Source organism: Castor canadensis, chromosome 5 (assembly GCF_047511655.1).
Source record: "Castor canadensis chromosome 5, mCasCan1.hap1v2, whole genome shotgun sequence".
Lineage (NCBI taxonomy): Eukaryota > Metazoa > Chordata > Mammalia > Rodentia > Castoridae > Castor > Castor canadensis.
In genome coordinates this window covers 75,461,631-75,475,953 of record NC_133390.1, presented here as the reverse complement: position 1 = coordinate 75,475,953, position 14,323 = coordinate 75,461,631, and the positions used below count along the sequence as shown (strand labels likewise).

Below are 14,323 nucleotides of genomic sequence, written 5' to 3'. Positions count from 1 at the left end.
AAAGAGGTTGCACAGAAAATTTTGAAAGGTGAGTGTGAATGAGAGAATATTAAACTAAATGTGATATTTATTTTTACAAATTTCAAAACAAATTCTGAAATATTCTCACAGGTTTTTATAACCACCATTTCCAGTTATTTACAAATAGTGGTGGATATTAAGTATGCGTAAAACATGTGCTAGGATAATAGAAAATAAAAACAGACTAGTCAATACAAAATCTGTCTCATGGATTTCACAGTGTATTAGTAAACAAGACACACATAAAAGACCATAACATGAAGAAGACGTGAAATAAGAACTTTGATACAAGAAATACAAATAAAGTTTAAAAAGAATAGCACTTATGAACCTATAATACATACACTAACTGTAAACACAATTGAGTATCTCAATTTCTTACTGATTTTAGGATTTCTGATCTCCTTTTTGATTGAAGAACATTAATCTGAGAGAAAACACACTTAGTTAATCATCTATGCATTCTTTTAAAAACTAGTCCACAATACTATATCATAAAATTTGCTTATTCTAATGGTTTAATACTTTTCCAAAACAAAGCTGAAGTTTTTTATACTTTGACCTTTCTGGCAAAAAAAGTTAAAACAAACACACCAATGAAATTCTCAACCATTTTTGAGCCCAAAGAAAAACTGGGCATTTAAATTATAACATTGTAGTGAGAGAACTATTTTGACACTTGAACCTTGGAGGAGTCCATCTTTTCCCCACTCTCCTGATCTACTTACACATCAAGGTTCAACATAAAGCCTTACGTTAACTTCTCATCAGTTGACCACCAGCAACTCTTTTCTGGACTGTAACAATAGGCTATGAATTAGACTCTGCTTTCCTTTTTTAACTCCCCATTCTCCACATAAGTACTAGGATGATCTTTTAAAAATAAGATATTACATCTAGTTTAAAGCCCTCTAACTTCCTATAAGCAAGACCCATTGTGATAAGACCCCTGCCTCCCTCTCCTACATAGTTTTCTATTACTTCCCCCTTTCTGTGTTCCAACAGCCCATAACTGTTCCCCTAGGTGCCTTTGTACTAGCTGTTCTGCCTCCATGTCAGGGTGTTCTGCCTTTGTGGGCATGAGGCTCTCTCTTATTAATCAGGTTTCCAATAAATACCATCTTCTCACAGTACATTACTCACTGTCTGCCAAGCAAAAAAGGGTATGTTATCAATAAATATTTGTTAAATAAAGTAATGGATTTTAAGTATTTTAATTAGACTAAACTTACTAACAGATCAGTGAATTAAGAGATTGCCTTTTATGGGATCTCTTCCAACTCTAAAAATTCACAACAAATGTTTTTGTCTGTTATTAAATGCCAGCTTAATGAAATAAAGTGTTTACTCAAGGAAATAATCATTTGCTCTTTTCTAATATTTATTGTCAAAGATTACAGAATATCTTCCTTATTAATATGTTGTTCCCACTGAATTCTCTGCCAATTTCATAAGATAATTTTAAAGTACTGACTGGAAAACAAAAATAGACCAAGAAAAATCTAAGTAACTTTTCCTAACTGAGCATTAGTTTTTCCTGCTTATCTATTTCAGACCCTATTCAATTTTGAGACCTAGAATATTAACTTTTGAATGTTCTACGTAAAAACAAAGGTTGCAAAAAGCCTATTGCTTAAACTGTGAAAACATTAGAAGTGCCTGTTTAATATCATTTATCCATGTGCAAAATGAAAAAGAGAACTGTATTTATTTTGGTGGGGTCAGGAAGTGGGATTGGGATTTGAATTCAGGGCTTCATGCTTGCAAAGTAGGCACTCTACTACTTGAACAACATCTCCAGTCCATTTTGTTCTGGTTATTTTTGGAGCTGGGATCTCATGAACTATTTGCTAAGGCTGGCCTCGAACTGCAATCCTCCCCATTTCAGCCTCCAAAGTAGCTAAGATTACAAGTAGGAGCCACCAGTGCCTAGCTAGCATGTAAATTTTTGAACAAATAATAAATTCAACTACTTAGAGAAGTTAAGCATGACAAACCATATGCATTTGGATATTTGCTACTTACTATTCTCTAAAACAGCCACTTTGACTACAAAATAAAATGGTATTAATTCTCACCAGAAAAATCAAATAAGCTTAGTCATTGGGGCGGTGGGCAGTGGCTAACTGAAGAATTGTCAGATGACTGTCAAAGGAAATAATTTATAAGGTATGTAGGAAAAATAGTATTTTACCTAGACATTCTCATAAAATTCCTAACATTAAGTCGAGCTAGAGGAGTGGCTCAAGTGGTAGAGTGCCTGCCTAGCAAGCACAAGGCCCTGAGTTCAAACCCCAGTGCCACAACCACTATTAAAAAAAAAAAAAAAAAAAAAAAAACCTAACATTAAGTCATTCACTATTTCAAAAAATATTACCTATTCACTTTCTAATCACTAAACTAGAAATTAAGGATATACAGTACTCTAAGAATAGAAAAGACATAATACATATTTACAGTAAATATGGTTAGTGGACTCACTGCAGAATGTATGAAAATATCATGGTAACACAGAGATGGTAGAGGTAAGAATGGTTCATTCTGTCTGGAGAAGTTTGAATACTCTTGACCACAGAAAAGAGAATGAATTGTGATGGGGCAGGTAAAGACAGTGTAAGAAAGACCAATTTTACAAGAATATCTTAATCCTCTAGACAAGATGCAATAAGGCTGGTGTAAGATGGCAGCAATATGATAAGGAAAAAATAGATTTAAGAGGAAATTAGAAATTTCCAAGATATCTTAATAGCTAAATATAATAGTATAGAATGAATAAAATAAGAGTTTCTGACATAATTCTCTCATTCTGAATTTCTATGAGAGTATGGGGGTGAGGCCATGCAGAGAGAAAAAGAAAACACTTTGGAAGATGACAAATTTCAGTTTTAGACACAATGAGAAAGAGGAACCTCTGGGAAAATAGATCTTATCATCAATGTACAAGTAACAATTCAGGCAAGGGACATGATGAGAATGTCAGAGAATAATAAAGTAAGAAAAGAACAGAAGCAAAGACAGGATCTCAAAAAAAGAGACTGAAAGGCAGACAAAGGATTTGAGAAGCCCACATCAGAAATTGAAAAGAAATAGAAGTAAGGAGTAAGACCTAAAAGTAGCTTCAGATAAGTCAAGACAAACGAAAGTTCCGAGGAGAGTGCACACTACCATTTCAGTGAAGCAGAGCAGTCAAGTCTATGGGCTAAAATATGTCTACTGAAAAAGGCCTTTGCATAGTCATTTCAGTGACCTGTGTGGGAAATGTGGACTCTGGCTATAGCAGGAAGGGGCATGATGTGAGGTAGGAAACAGACCAATCCATTTTAGAAGCCCTTCATCCATAAAGGAAATATATTAAATTTTTAAAAATTTAACTTTCCACTTCTGGAACAGGAACTTAGAAAAAAAATCTTCAAGCCCATTTTCTGCTGATTTGCAAAGTTGCCAAAGTAGTTTGTAATCACTAATTTGTGCATAGTTACTTATGTACTTTTTAAAGAAATGCTCTGCAGTCATCATCAACAATTTCTGGGGACACCACTGCTGTTTTGTAAGAGGATATTTAGAAAAGATAATTCTCCAAGCTTTAAAGGTTTTAAGCTTTAAACTCCATGATATATAAAAACATATAGTGTAAAAGTAAAATATTATGCCTTCATTCTTCCTACGTCTCAAATTCTTTTGGAGATTTACAACACTCAAAATAGTTTGAATTCTACACTGGCCAAGAAGATTACCAAGAAAGAGAGAATCAGAAGTGTGGCAAAAGATGTCTATATAAAGATGGTATCATTTAAAATTATTAAAAATTTTATTTTCATACTTGCCAGTAAAAACTGGCAACACCATAAAAGTCTGGCAGTCAAATATTAATTAGACTGACATAGCAATTCCATAGAATAAAATACATATAGCAGTTTTACAACAGGAGAAGTTATAATTAAGTAAAAACAGGAAGAAATCAGAGAGCTATGAATGGAGCTCAGTGGCAGATGCTTGCCTAGCACGCTCAAGACCCCAGGCCCCATTCCCCGCACCACAGAGAAAATGGAGGGTAGAATTAGAACCAAAGGCATAATAGCTACAGCAAGGTAGCAGGATATAAAATCAACATAGAAAAATCATTAGCATTTCTATACACTAACAATGAGCAAACTGAAAAAGAATGTATGAAAACAATTCCATTTACAATAGCCTCAAACAAAATCAAATACCTAGGTGTAAACCTAACAAAAGATGTGAACGACCTCTACAAGGAAAACTATACACTTCTGAAGAAAAGAGATTGAGGAAGACTATAGAAAGTGGAGAGATCTCCCATGCTCATGGATTGGTACAATCAACATAGTAAAAATGTCGATACTCCCAAAAGTAATCTACATGTTTAATGTAATTCCCATCAAAATTCCAATGACATTCATTAAAGAGATTGAAAAATCTACCGTGAATTTTATATGGAAACACAAGAGGCCACGAATAGCCAAGGCAATACTCAGTCAAAAGAACAATGCTGGAGGTATCACAATACCTGACTTCAAACTATATTACAAAGTAATAACAATAAAAACAGCATAGTACTGGCACAAAAACAGACATGAAGACCAGTGGAACAGAATAGAGGACCCAGATATGAAGCCACACAACTATAAGCAACTTATCTTTGACAAAGGAGCTAAAAATGTACGATGGAGAAATAGCAGCCTCTTCAACAAAAACTGCTGGGAAAACTGGTTAGCAGTCTGCAAAAAACTGAAACTAGATCCATGTATATCACCCTATACTAATATTAACTTAAAATGGATCAAGGATCTTAATATCAGACCACAAACTCTAAGGTTGATACAGGAAAGAGTAGGAAATACTCTGGAGTTAGTAGGTATAGGTAAGAACTTTCTCAACGAAACCCCAGCAGCACAACAACTAAGAGATAGCATAGATAAATGGGACCTCATAAAACTAAAAAGCTTCTGTTCATCAAAAGAAATGGTCTCTAAACTGAAGAGGACACCCATAGAGTGGGAGAAAATATTTGCCAGCTACACATCAAAGGACTGATAACCAGAATATACAGGGAACTTAAAAAACTAAATTCTCCCAAAACTAATGAACCAATAAAGAAATGGGCAAGTGAACTAAACAGAACTTTCTCAAAAGAAGAAATTCTAATGGCCAAAAAACACATGAAAAAATGCTCACCATCTCTAGTAATAAAGGAAATGCAAATTAAAACCACACTAAGATTCCACCTCACCCCTGTTAGAATAGCCATCATCAGCAACACCACCAACAACAGGTGTTGGCGAGGATGCATGGGAAAAAGGAACCCTCTTACACTGTTGGTGGGAATGTAAACTAGTACAACCACTCTGGAAAAAAATTTGGAGGCTACTTAAAAAGCTAGACATTGATCTACCATTTGATCCAGCAATACCACTCTTGGGGATATACCCAAAAGACTGTCACACAGGTTACTCCAGAGGCACCTGCACACCCATGTTTATTGCAGCACTATTCACAACAGCCAAGTTATGGAAACAGCCAAGATGCCCCAGCACTGACGAATGGATTAAGAAAATGTGGTATCTATACACAATGGAATTTTATGTAGCCATGAAGAAGAACGAAATGTTATCATTCGCTGGTAAATGGATGGAATTGGAGAACATTATTCTGAGTGAGGTTAGCCTGGCCCAAAAGACCAAAAATCGTATGTTCTCCCTCATATGTGGACATTAGATCAAGGGCAAACACAACAAGGGGATTGGACTTTGAGCACATGATAAAAGCGAGAGCACACAAGGGAGGGGTGAGGATAGGTAAGACACCTAAAAAATTAGCTAGCATTTGTTGCCCTTAACGCAGAGAAACTAAAGCAGATACCTTAAAAGCAACTGAGGCCAATAGGAAAAGGGGACCAGGAACTAGAGAAAAGGTTAGATCAAAAAGAATTAACCTAGAAGGTAACACACATGCACAGGAAATCAATGTGAGTCAACTCCCTGTATAGCTATCCTTATCTCAACCAGCAAAAACCCTTGTTCCTTCCTATTATTGCTTATACTCTCTCTTCAACAAAATTAGAGATAAGGGCAAAATAGTTTCTGGGTATTGAGGGGGTGGGGGGGAGAGGGAGGGGGCGGAGTGGGTGGTAAGGGAGGGGGTGGGGGCAGGGGGGAGAAATGACCCAAGCCTTGTATGTACATATAAATAATAAAACAATAAAAAAAAAAGAACCAAAGGCATACACAGTCACAAACCTTCCTATGTGCATAAATAAAAACATATATATAGGTAAAAAATTTTTCCACAAAACATCATGCTTTTCACTGAACATGGTGGTGTGTACCTGTAATCCTAGTTAGTACTCAGGAGGCTGAAAAAGGATCACAAGTTTGAGACCAGTGTGGGTTATATAGTGAAAACCTGTCTCAAAACAAAAAGTCACCAGGCACCAGTGGCTCACATCTGTAATCCTAGCTGCTTAGGAGGCAGAGATCAGAAGGCTCTCGGTTCAAAGCCAGCTGCCCAGCAAATAGTTCACAAGACCCTATCTTGAAAAAAACCATCACAAAAGAGGGATGGTGGAGTGGCTCAGGTGACAGAGTACCTGACTAGCAAGCATGAGGCCCTGAGTTCAAAACCCTAGTACCACAAAAAAAAAAAAAGAGAGAGACAGAGAAATATTTAACTTTAAAACTCGAAGTAGTATTATATAATCTTTTTGGTACAATCAAACAAAAATAACCATCTATGCAGTAAAAGTTGTTTGAAAACATACTATAAGATATATACCTGTAGTACATAGTCAAGGGCTATGTGACGAAAACATTTTCTTGTTGCTGTCAGAATATTTGTGGCTTCTTCAACTTCATGTTGTTTGTTTCTTTGTACTTGGGCATTTTTTACTAATGCATTTTCTTTTTCTTCACTGACTTTTTCAAATTGTTTCTTGGCATCTTTGAATTTCCTAAGATCTCTAAAAAAAAAAAATAAAATTTTCTTGATCAAAATGTTTGACAAAATAACTTCCAAGTTTAATTGTAATGCTTCTCCATCTATTCATTTCATTGTGCATTGATATTCACTAGTTCTTCCAACTCAAATATATATTATTTCCCAATTATAGGTTAAGTATCCCTTATCAGAAATACTTGGGAACAGAAGAGTTTCAAGTTTTAGAGTTTTTGTTTGGATTTGGGAATGTTTATACAGCCTGCTCACATGTATCTGTAATCCAAAAATCCAAGTCCCAGAATTCAAATAGATTCATAGTTCAGATTTGGAGCATTTTAGATTCCAGATTTTTAATGGACTGGCTGAGTGGCTCAAGTGGTAGAATGCCTGGCTAGCAAGCATGAGGCCCCTAAATTCAATCCCTGGTACTGCCAAAAAAAAAAAAAAAGGAACCTAGATTTCAGATTCTTGGTTCAGGAATATTTTCTCTCTCTCTCTCTCGCTCATATATATAAAAATACACACACACAAACACACACAGAGCTCAGAGCTGATACTGTGAACTAACCTAGAAAGATTAAGTTGATTTGGGGGGCAGGGATAGAGTCAAATTAATTTTATAAAGTGGTATATGTACAATCACCATAGAACACTTGTAGAAAATACAAATTCCAAGGCCCTTTTCCAAAGATTACAACTCGTTAACTGAATATTAGTTTTCCTCCTGTTCATTCCACAGTTTCAAAGTCATTCTGTAAATTATGAAAGTCCTTGAAATTCCCATGAAAAGTCCTAGAAAATTTAAGAGGTATTTTTATCTCTACAGGTAGTCAGTCTATAGACCACTTTAAAAAACATTTAATTTCTTGCTAGAGTGAATTACTGGGCCAAAGGGCATGAATAAAATAAGTTTCACCTGTTGAAACTATTCCAGGAATGGGGGAAGAGAAGATAAAGGAGAATGATGGAGCAGTGAACTCAACTATGATATATTGTTAAGAACTTTTGTAAATGTCACAATGTAGCACCAGTACAACAATGTGTTAATAAAAATAAATAAGTCTCCAAACACACACACACACACACACACACACACACACACACACACTCTCTCTCTCTCTCTCTCTCTCTCTCTAAAAGAATTATACCACTAAAGACCAATGATACCCCTCCTTTGAATAGTCTGAAAATGTGAAACCTTTGATGCACTAATGACCTTAGGTAAATCATATAATATCTCTTTACTTTTACTATTAGGAACTAATCATTTTTTAATTGTAACAAGATATATCTAAGAAAGACTTTAAATTCTTTGAAAGGTACCATAAATTTTTACATACATAACTCTATGAGGACATTCTGAGTGTTAGTCTCTTATGAAGTCATTTGTAAAGAATCTGTGAGATAATATAGTCAGGAAAAATTCTAACCTGCTGGGTGAGGGGTACAGCACAGTGGCACAGTGCTTGCCCAGCATGTGTGAAGCCCTGTGTTCAATTACTAGCACTGAAAAGAAAAAACCTAACCTACTAAAATCAGCAATACATTACATTATTAACAAGACCTGACACACTTTATAGCTTAAAATATCTATAATTTATTTTAATACTGTATCATAATCAATTTTATCTGTAATTTTATATATTTTTAGTCAAGAGTTACAATATAAAAACTAAATTACTAACATATAAAAGGAAAACTTTCTGAACTGGAAAATATAGACTTTTTAAAATTCTAGTTCAATTTTATCTCACATATAAAACATGATGAATCTGATACAAAAAGTTTACATGTAACAAAAAGTATGCACTTCCATGACCAATTCTCATATATTACATTACCTTTTCTTCAAAGCAAACACCACACTGAGACTGGACAAAACTTACTTTCAACTACCTTTGGTTTTTTTTCCTTATTTTGAAAGGTTATTATATTTTTTATTTATAAAAAGCTTTTTCAAATTTCAGCAACCCTAGCTATGTATTTTCAACATATACTCATGGTATAAATGGTTCAGTGAAAGACATGAAATCTGATTCCCTTACAGAGAAACTTAGGGAAAACTATAATATATATTTCACAAAGCAAACAAACAAAAACTCAAATATGTTCAGCAATACATAGTCCATCATTTCTTTCAAAAGACATCAATTCCCAAATGTGATCATTAACTGGTTTTGTCTTCAATGCAATAGACTTACTCCTTAACAAAATTCTGAAGCTGTGCCTTAATTGATCTCTGAGTTTGGTCAAACAGGATCTAAAAGATAAAATACAACATTGAATGGTTAGAAAAGTAAACAAAGAAAATAATTTTCTTATCATTCTATAATTACCATATCCCTTCATCAATACTCCAATCCTAATTACACCCATAGTTCTTCTTACTAAAAACTACAAAATAAATATTTAAAAAAGAACCTAAAACCAACTTTAAGCCAATTTCACCATCACAGAAATAAACTTGCTTCTATTTACAAAGGGAAACAAATCGCTTTAACACTGAAATAGAATGCTTAAACAGTAAAGCAACCTATTTCCTTATTTGTAATTCAGGCTTTGGAAGACAACCTAAAAGAGCAATGCACATTCCACATCATCTTCCACAGATATTTCTTGTTCTAATATGTGGAAGCATTCCAGATGAACACAATTCTAGAACTGCCTGAAGTCTTAGGCAAGGTTACTCATTTGGGAAGAAGTAGAGATTTTAATGTCATATGTTTTGGGTGGGTTTTTTTGTTTGTTTGCTCATTTGTTTTTATTTGTTAGCAGCAGTGAAATTTAAACTCAAGACTTTCTGCTTGCTAGGCAGGCACTCAACTGCCTGAGCCATGCCTCCAGTTCTTTTATGGTCTAGTTATTTTTTGGAGGTAAGGTCTCACTTTGTGTCCAGGCCAGCCTGGACCACAATCCTCATATCTTAGGCTTCCCACTGTAGCTGGGATGGCAGGCATGCTCCACCACATCCAGTTTTTTTCTGTTAAGATGGGGTCTCACAAATGTGTTTGCCCAGGCTGGCCTGAATTGTGACCCTCAGGATCTCAGCCTCACATAGTTTAGGATGACAATGCATGCTACTGGAACCAAGCTTGAGTGTCACTGGTTTTGAATTGAAGTGTGCACTATATAGTCCTTCAGGCTAAAGAATAACTAAGATTAGCAATAAGAAAAAAAATCTTATTCCTGAGGACAATATTTTGTCTCATTTAAGTGATATCCCATACTTAACACAGATGGCTTGAGTATGATAAATTTCACAGGACATGTCATGGGAATTCCAAGTACTTTCATAATTTACAGAATGACTCCATTCAGAGTTTGAAACAGATGAACAGAAAGAAAAAACAATATTCAAAACAACAACGTAGCTAGGTGTGGTGACTGGTGCCTGTAATTCCAGATACTCAGGAGGATGGCCTTGGGAGGATCACAGTTTGGGTCAATCCAACCAAAAGTTAGTGAGACCCCCATCTCAACAGATAAGTAGGTAATGGTGCACACCTATGATCCTAGCTATGTGGGATGCATAGGTAGGAGGACTGTGGTCTGAGGCTGGCCCTGGGCAAAAAGCAAAATCCTATCTGAAAAGTCTAAAGCTAAAAAGGACTGGGAGTGGAAGAGACCCTGAATTCAAAGCCTAGAACTGAGAAAAAAAGAAGAAGAAGAAGAAGAAGAAGAAGCATTACAATTTCATTTTCTCTGAATCTACACTTACAACAGGGTTTCAAATTTTGTCACTTTATTTCTAGAGAGAAAAAGAAATTTTTCTGTGTAACGTTAAACTCAAAGTCAACAGAAGAAAAGAAATAATAAAGATCAAAAGGAGAAGTCAACCAAATAGAAAACATAAACTTGACAGAGAAAAATCAATAAAACAAAAGCAGGTTCTTTGCGATTGTAAACTGATAAACATCCAGCCAAAGTGATGAGAAAATAAAAAGAAGAAACAAATTCTGAATACTAAGGAGGAGGGATGTGGCTTGACCACAGACACTAAAAGGATAATCTGTGGGGTTGAGGAACAACTGTATGCCTATAAATTCAACAGATGAAATGTCCACTTTCTTTGAAATCCAAAAGCTACCAAAGTTCACTCAAGAAGAAATTGGTAAGTTCATCAGAATTAAAGAAATAGAATTTATAGCTTAAAACCTCCCACAGCCCACAAAATTAAAGCTAGTAGTTAAAGCTACATAAAACCTAACAATCCTACCCCTCAGGTATTTGCCCAAAAGAAATAAAAACTTAGGTTCATACAAACACCTATAAGCAAATATTTACAGCTGTTACATCCCTACTTGCCAAAAATGGAAACACAAATGTTATTCAAGCACAGAATGGAAACAAATATTCATACAATAGAATAATACTCAGTACTGAAAAGGAACAACTACTAACACGTATAACAGCATAGATGAATCTCAGTGCATTTTGCTAGTTAAAATAAGTCATATTCAAAAAAATCTCATAAGCTGTATGATTTATATCACATTTAAGAAAAAGGCAAAACTACAGAAATGTAAAACAAATCAACAATTTGCAGCAGCAAGAGGAAAGAGAAAGCACTGACTAATGAGGGTAAAGAAAAGCATATGAGGGTGTTCTAGAGGTTAATGGTACTTTCGTGCATCATGACTGTGGTGTGGCAACCCAAATGTATGCATCTGTCAAAACCAATAAAACTGTATGCACAAAAATTTTTAATTGCTAATTTAATTTAAAAATAACTTCAAATATGAAAGAACAAAATGTGGTGATACAGGCCTGTAATCCCAGCACTCTGGAGTCTGGGGCAGGAAGATTTTGAATTCAAAGCCAGCCTGGGCTACACAGTGATAACCCTATCTCGAAACACAAAAACAAACAAAAAAAATTATAAATATGAACCAACATATTTTAAATGAATTAAGAAGAAACAAACAACATGACTAAATAGTTTGATTAAAAGAAGATACAAATGTGAAAGTAACAAAAAGAAACGCCCTCCTTCTCAGAAGTACCAGAAATATCTGTGAAAGTTGACCACGTAGTAGAGCACAAGGCAAGAATATGGCATTATACAGCACACACGTGCTGACCTCAAATGACACTACGAAGAATTAAAAAGAAAAAACTACTGACACAAGCAACGACAATCTGGAAAATTTTTATTCCAAGTGAAAGAACTCCTCTCTCTCTCTCTCCCTCTCTCTTTCTCCTCCCTCCCTCTTTCCTTCTCCTCCGCTCTTTAGCTCTCTCCCCCCTCCACACTCACACACAAATACTGTAGGATTCTATTTGTGTAAAGTTTTAGAAAAAACCAAACTAGTTTATGAAGGAAAATCAGATCAGCACATATGGTGTGTGGGTTGGGACTATCTGATAAGAAGTATGAATTTCTGGATAATGATCTATATCTTAGAAAGGATTTGAATTATAAAAGTGTATGCATTTGTCAAAACTCACTGAATGGTGCACTTAAGATTTTGTATTTAATTATATTTAAATTTGACCTCAATAAAAAATAAAGTATTACCAAAATTAAATTTTATATACACTTGAATAGAATGAGAAGTATTTCAGGAAATTCAATAATCTAGCCTATTTTCTTTTTATTTTTTCAGACAGGACCTTGCTATGTTGCCCAGGGTAGCTCAAATGATGCCTCCACCTTGGTCTTCTGAGTAGCTGGGCTACAGTTATGTGCCAACATGCTCAGCTTCACCCTATATGTTTTTAATACCGCCATCAGAATAAAAAGTATATTGTCAATGCAAAGGCAACTGGTCAAAAGCTCTGTCTCCTACTTGCCAATTTCAAGGCATCCAGCTACCTAACAGCTCACTCTTCTCTTTGCTAAACTGCTGCACAGAACTGCCTCCATGAGTCTGCTGGTATCGCAACTCAATTCCTAATCACTAATCTACACCCTGCTAAGACAGAATTCACAGCATTTCTTCTCACATGCTAAAAGAAAACAGCTATAAAAGCTAAGGTTCACTTCCATTTCTGGTAATTAACAGTACTATAGCTAACAATATATGTATGACAAACAATCAACAAAATGTCATTGGATCTACCTGCTAATTATAAAAGGACCTTATCTAAAGTGCAGAGAATAATATGTGATTTTAAAATCAAGAGTTCACATTCAGGTTATTCTCCATTCATGGACCCAGTATAGCAATATTATCTCTGCTGTGTTCAAGAAAAGATGAAAGTTGGGATGCACCATGTAGCTAGACAGCCATCCACTTCAGGAAGTTCAGTAGGAAAAAATGGACCATAAGGAGTACTGGCCAGGTTTCTAGTTCTTATTGTTTATTTAGGTGCCAGTGAGTGTCTAGGAATCAATTTTACAGCTTAAAGTCTTTGTGGTCTGCTTAAATATTATTCAGCTACCACAGCAGTCTCTTTCTGATGATTCTAAGTGACATGATCATTCCTGCCCTTTCCTGAATCAACAGAAAGGACCAGAGTCATGGCTTCTGATCCTATGGATTCATTCAATCTTTTGGTTAATCTCACTAGATTTGTAATAAAAAGCCCTAAAATAAATCAAAAGGACTCTTCTTTGCAATCACTAGGAACAGGTTCTAATAAGTAACTGAATGCTATTATTTGGCCCACTTTTTTTTTTTCTATATCCTCTGCCTGTACTAATTTGTTTCTCTAAATTCTTCCTCCCTCCCTCTTCAAGCAATGGTTTCCACTGGCTTAGGGATGTATTAAAATCACATAAAAAGTTAATAGAGTATATGGCATGATGGCAATAATTCCAGCACTTGAGAGGCTGAGGTAGGAGGATTGAGAGTTTGAGGTGTAGGCTACACAGCAAGACCATGCCTCAAAAAAAAAAAAAATCTAATAGAAAACACAAATGCCCAAGCTTGTGGGATATGAACAAGACCCTTTTGTATTTTTAGCAAGATCTCTAGGTGATACTATTACAAAAGATTGAGACAAACTGCTCTAAACCTATGGTTCTCACATTGGTTGCCCATTGAATTAACCTGAGGGGATGCTGAGATGAATAGAAAGTCTGGCAAGACTGAGGAATCAGTAGTTTTTCAAGCTCTCTAGCTATGAATGAGCAATAGCTACATCGAGTGCTTGTTGGAAATACAGAATATCTAGAACCATCCCAAACTTGTTAGAAATGCAGAATCAGAAACTGCATTTACCAAAATCTCCAGGTCACTTGTTTACTGAAGGCAATACACTGTTGTCAGACTGGGATGCATTGCACGGTGACCTGAGGAGCTTTAAAACTTACGAATTTCTTGGCTCTGGGTTCTTAATTCCCAAAGATTCTGATTTTAATTAGGCTGGGTTGCAAACTGGTTCATCTACCAACACTTTATTGGGA

General features: G+C 35.3%; 1 protein-coding gene across 11 annotated transcripts in view; it reads right to left on the bottom strand.

The window, feature by feature from the left end:
- The window catches only part of Acap2 (ArfGAP with coiled-coil, ankyrin repeat and PH domains 2), a 108,547-nt gene that overhangs the window by 50,081 nt on the left and 44,143 nt on the right, over positions 1-14,323 (bottom strand). For all 11 annotated transcript variants that reach the window (XR_012447984.1, XR_012447985.1, XM_074073477.1 and 8 more), the window contains 3 exons: positions 9,174-9,232; positions 6,811-6,994; positions 404-448 (listed from right to left, as the gene is read on the bottom strand). Coding sequence is in view for 9 of the 11 variants with exons in the window: in XM_074073477.1 (XP_073929578.1) it covers positions 404-448; positions 6,811-6,994; positions 9,174-9,232 (288 nt within the window). In the remaining 2 variants the exon portion in view is untranslated. The remainder of the gene's footprint in view (positions 1-403; positions 449-6,810; positions 6,995-9,173; positions 9,233-14,323) is intronic.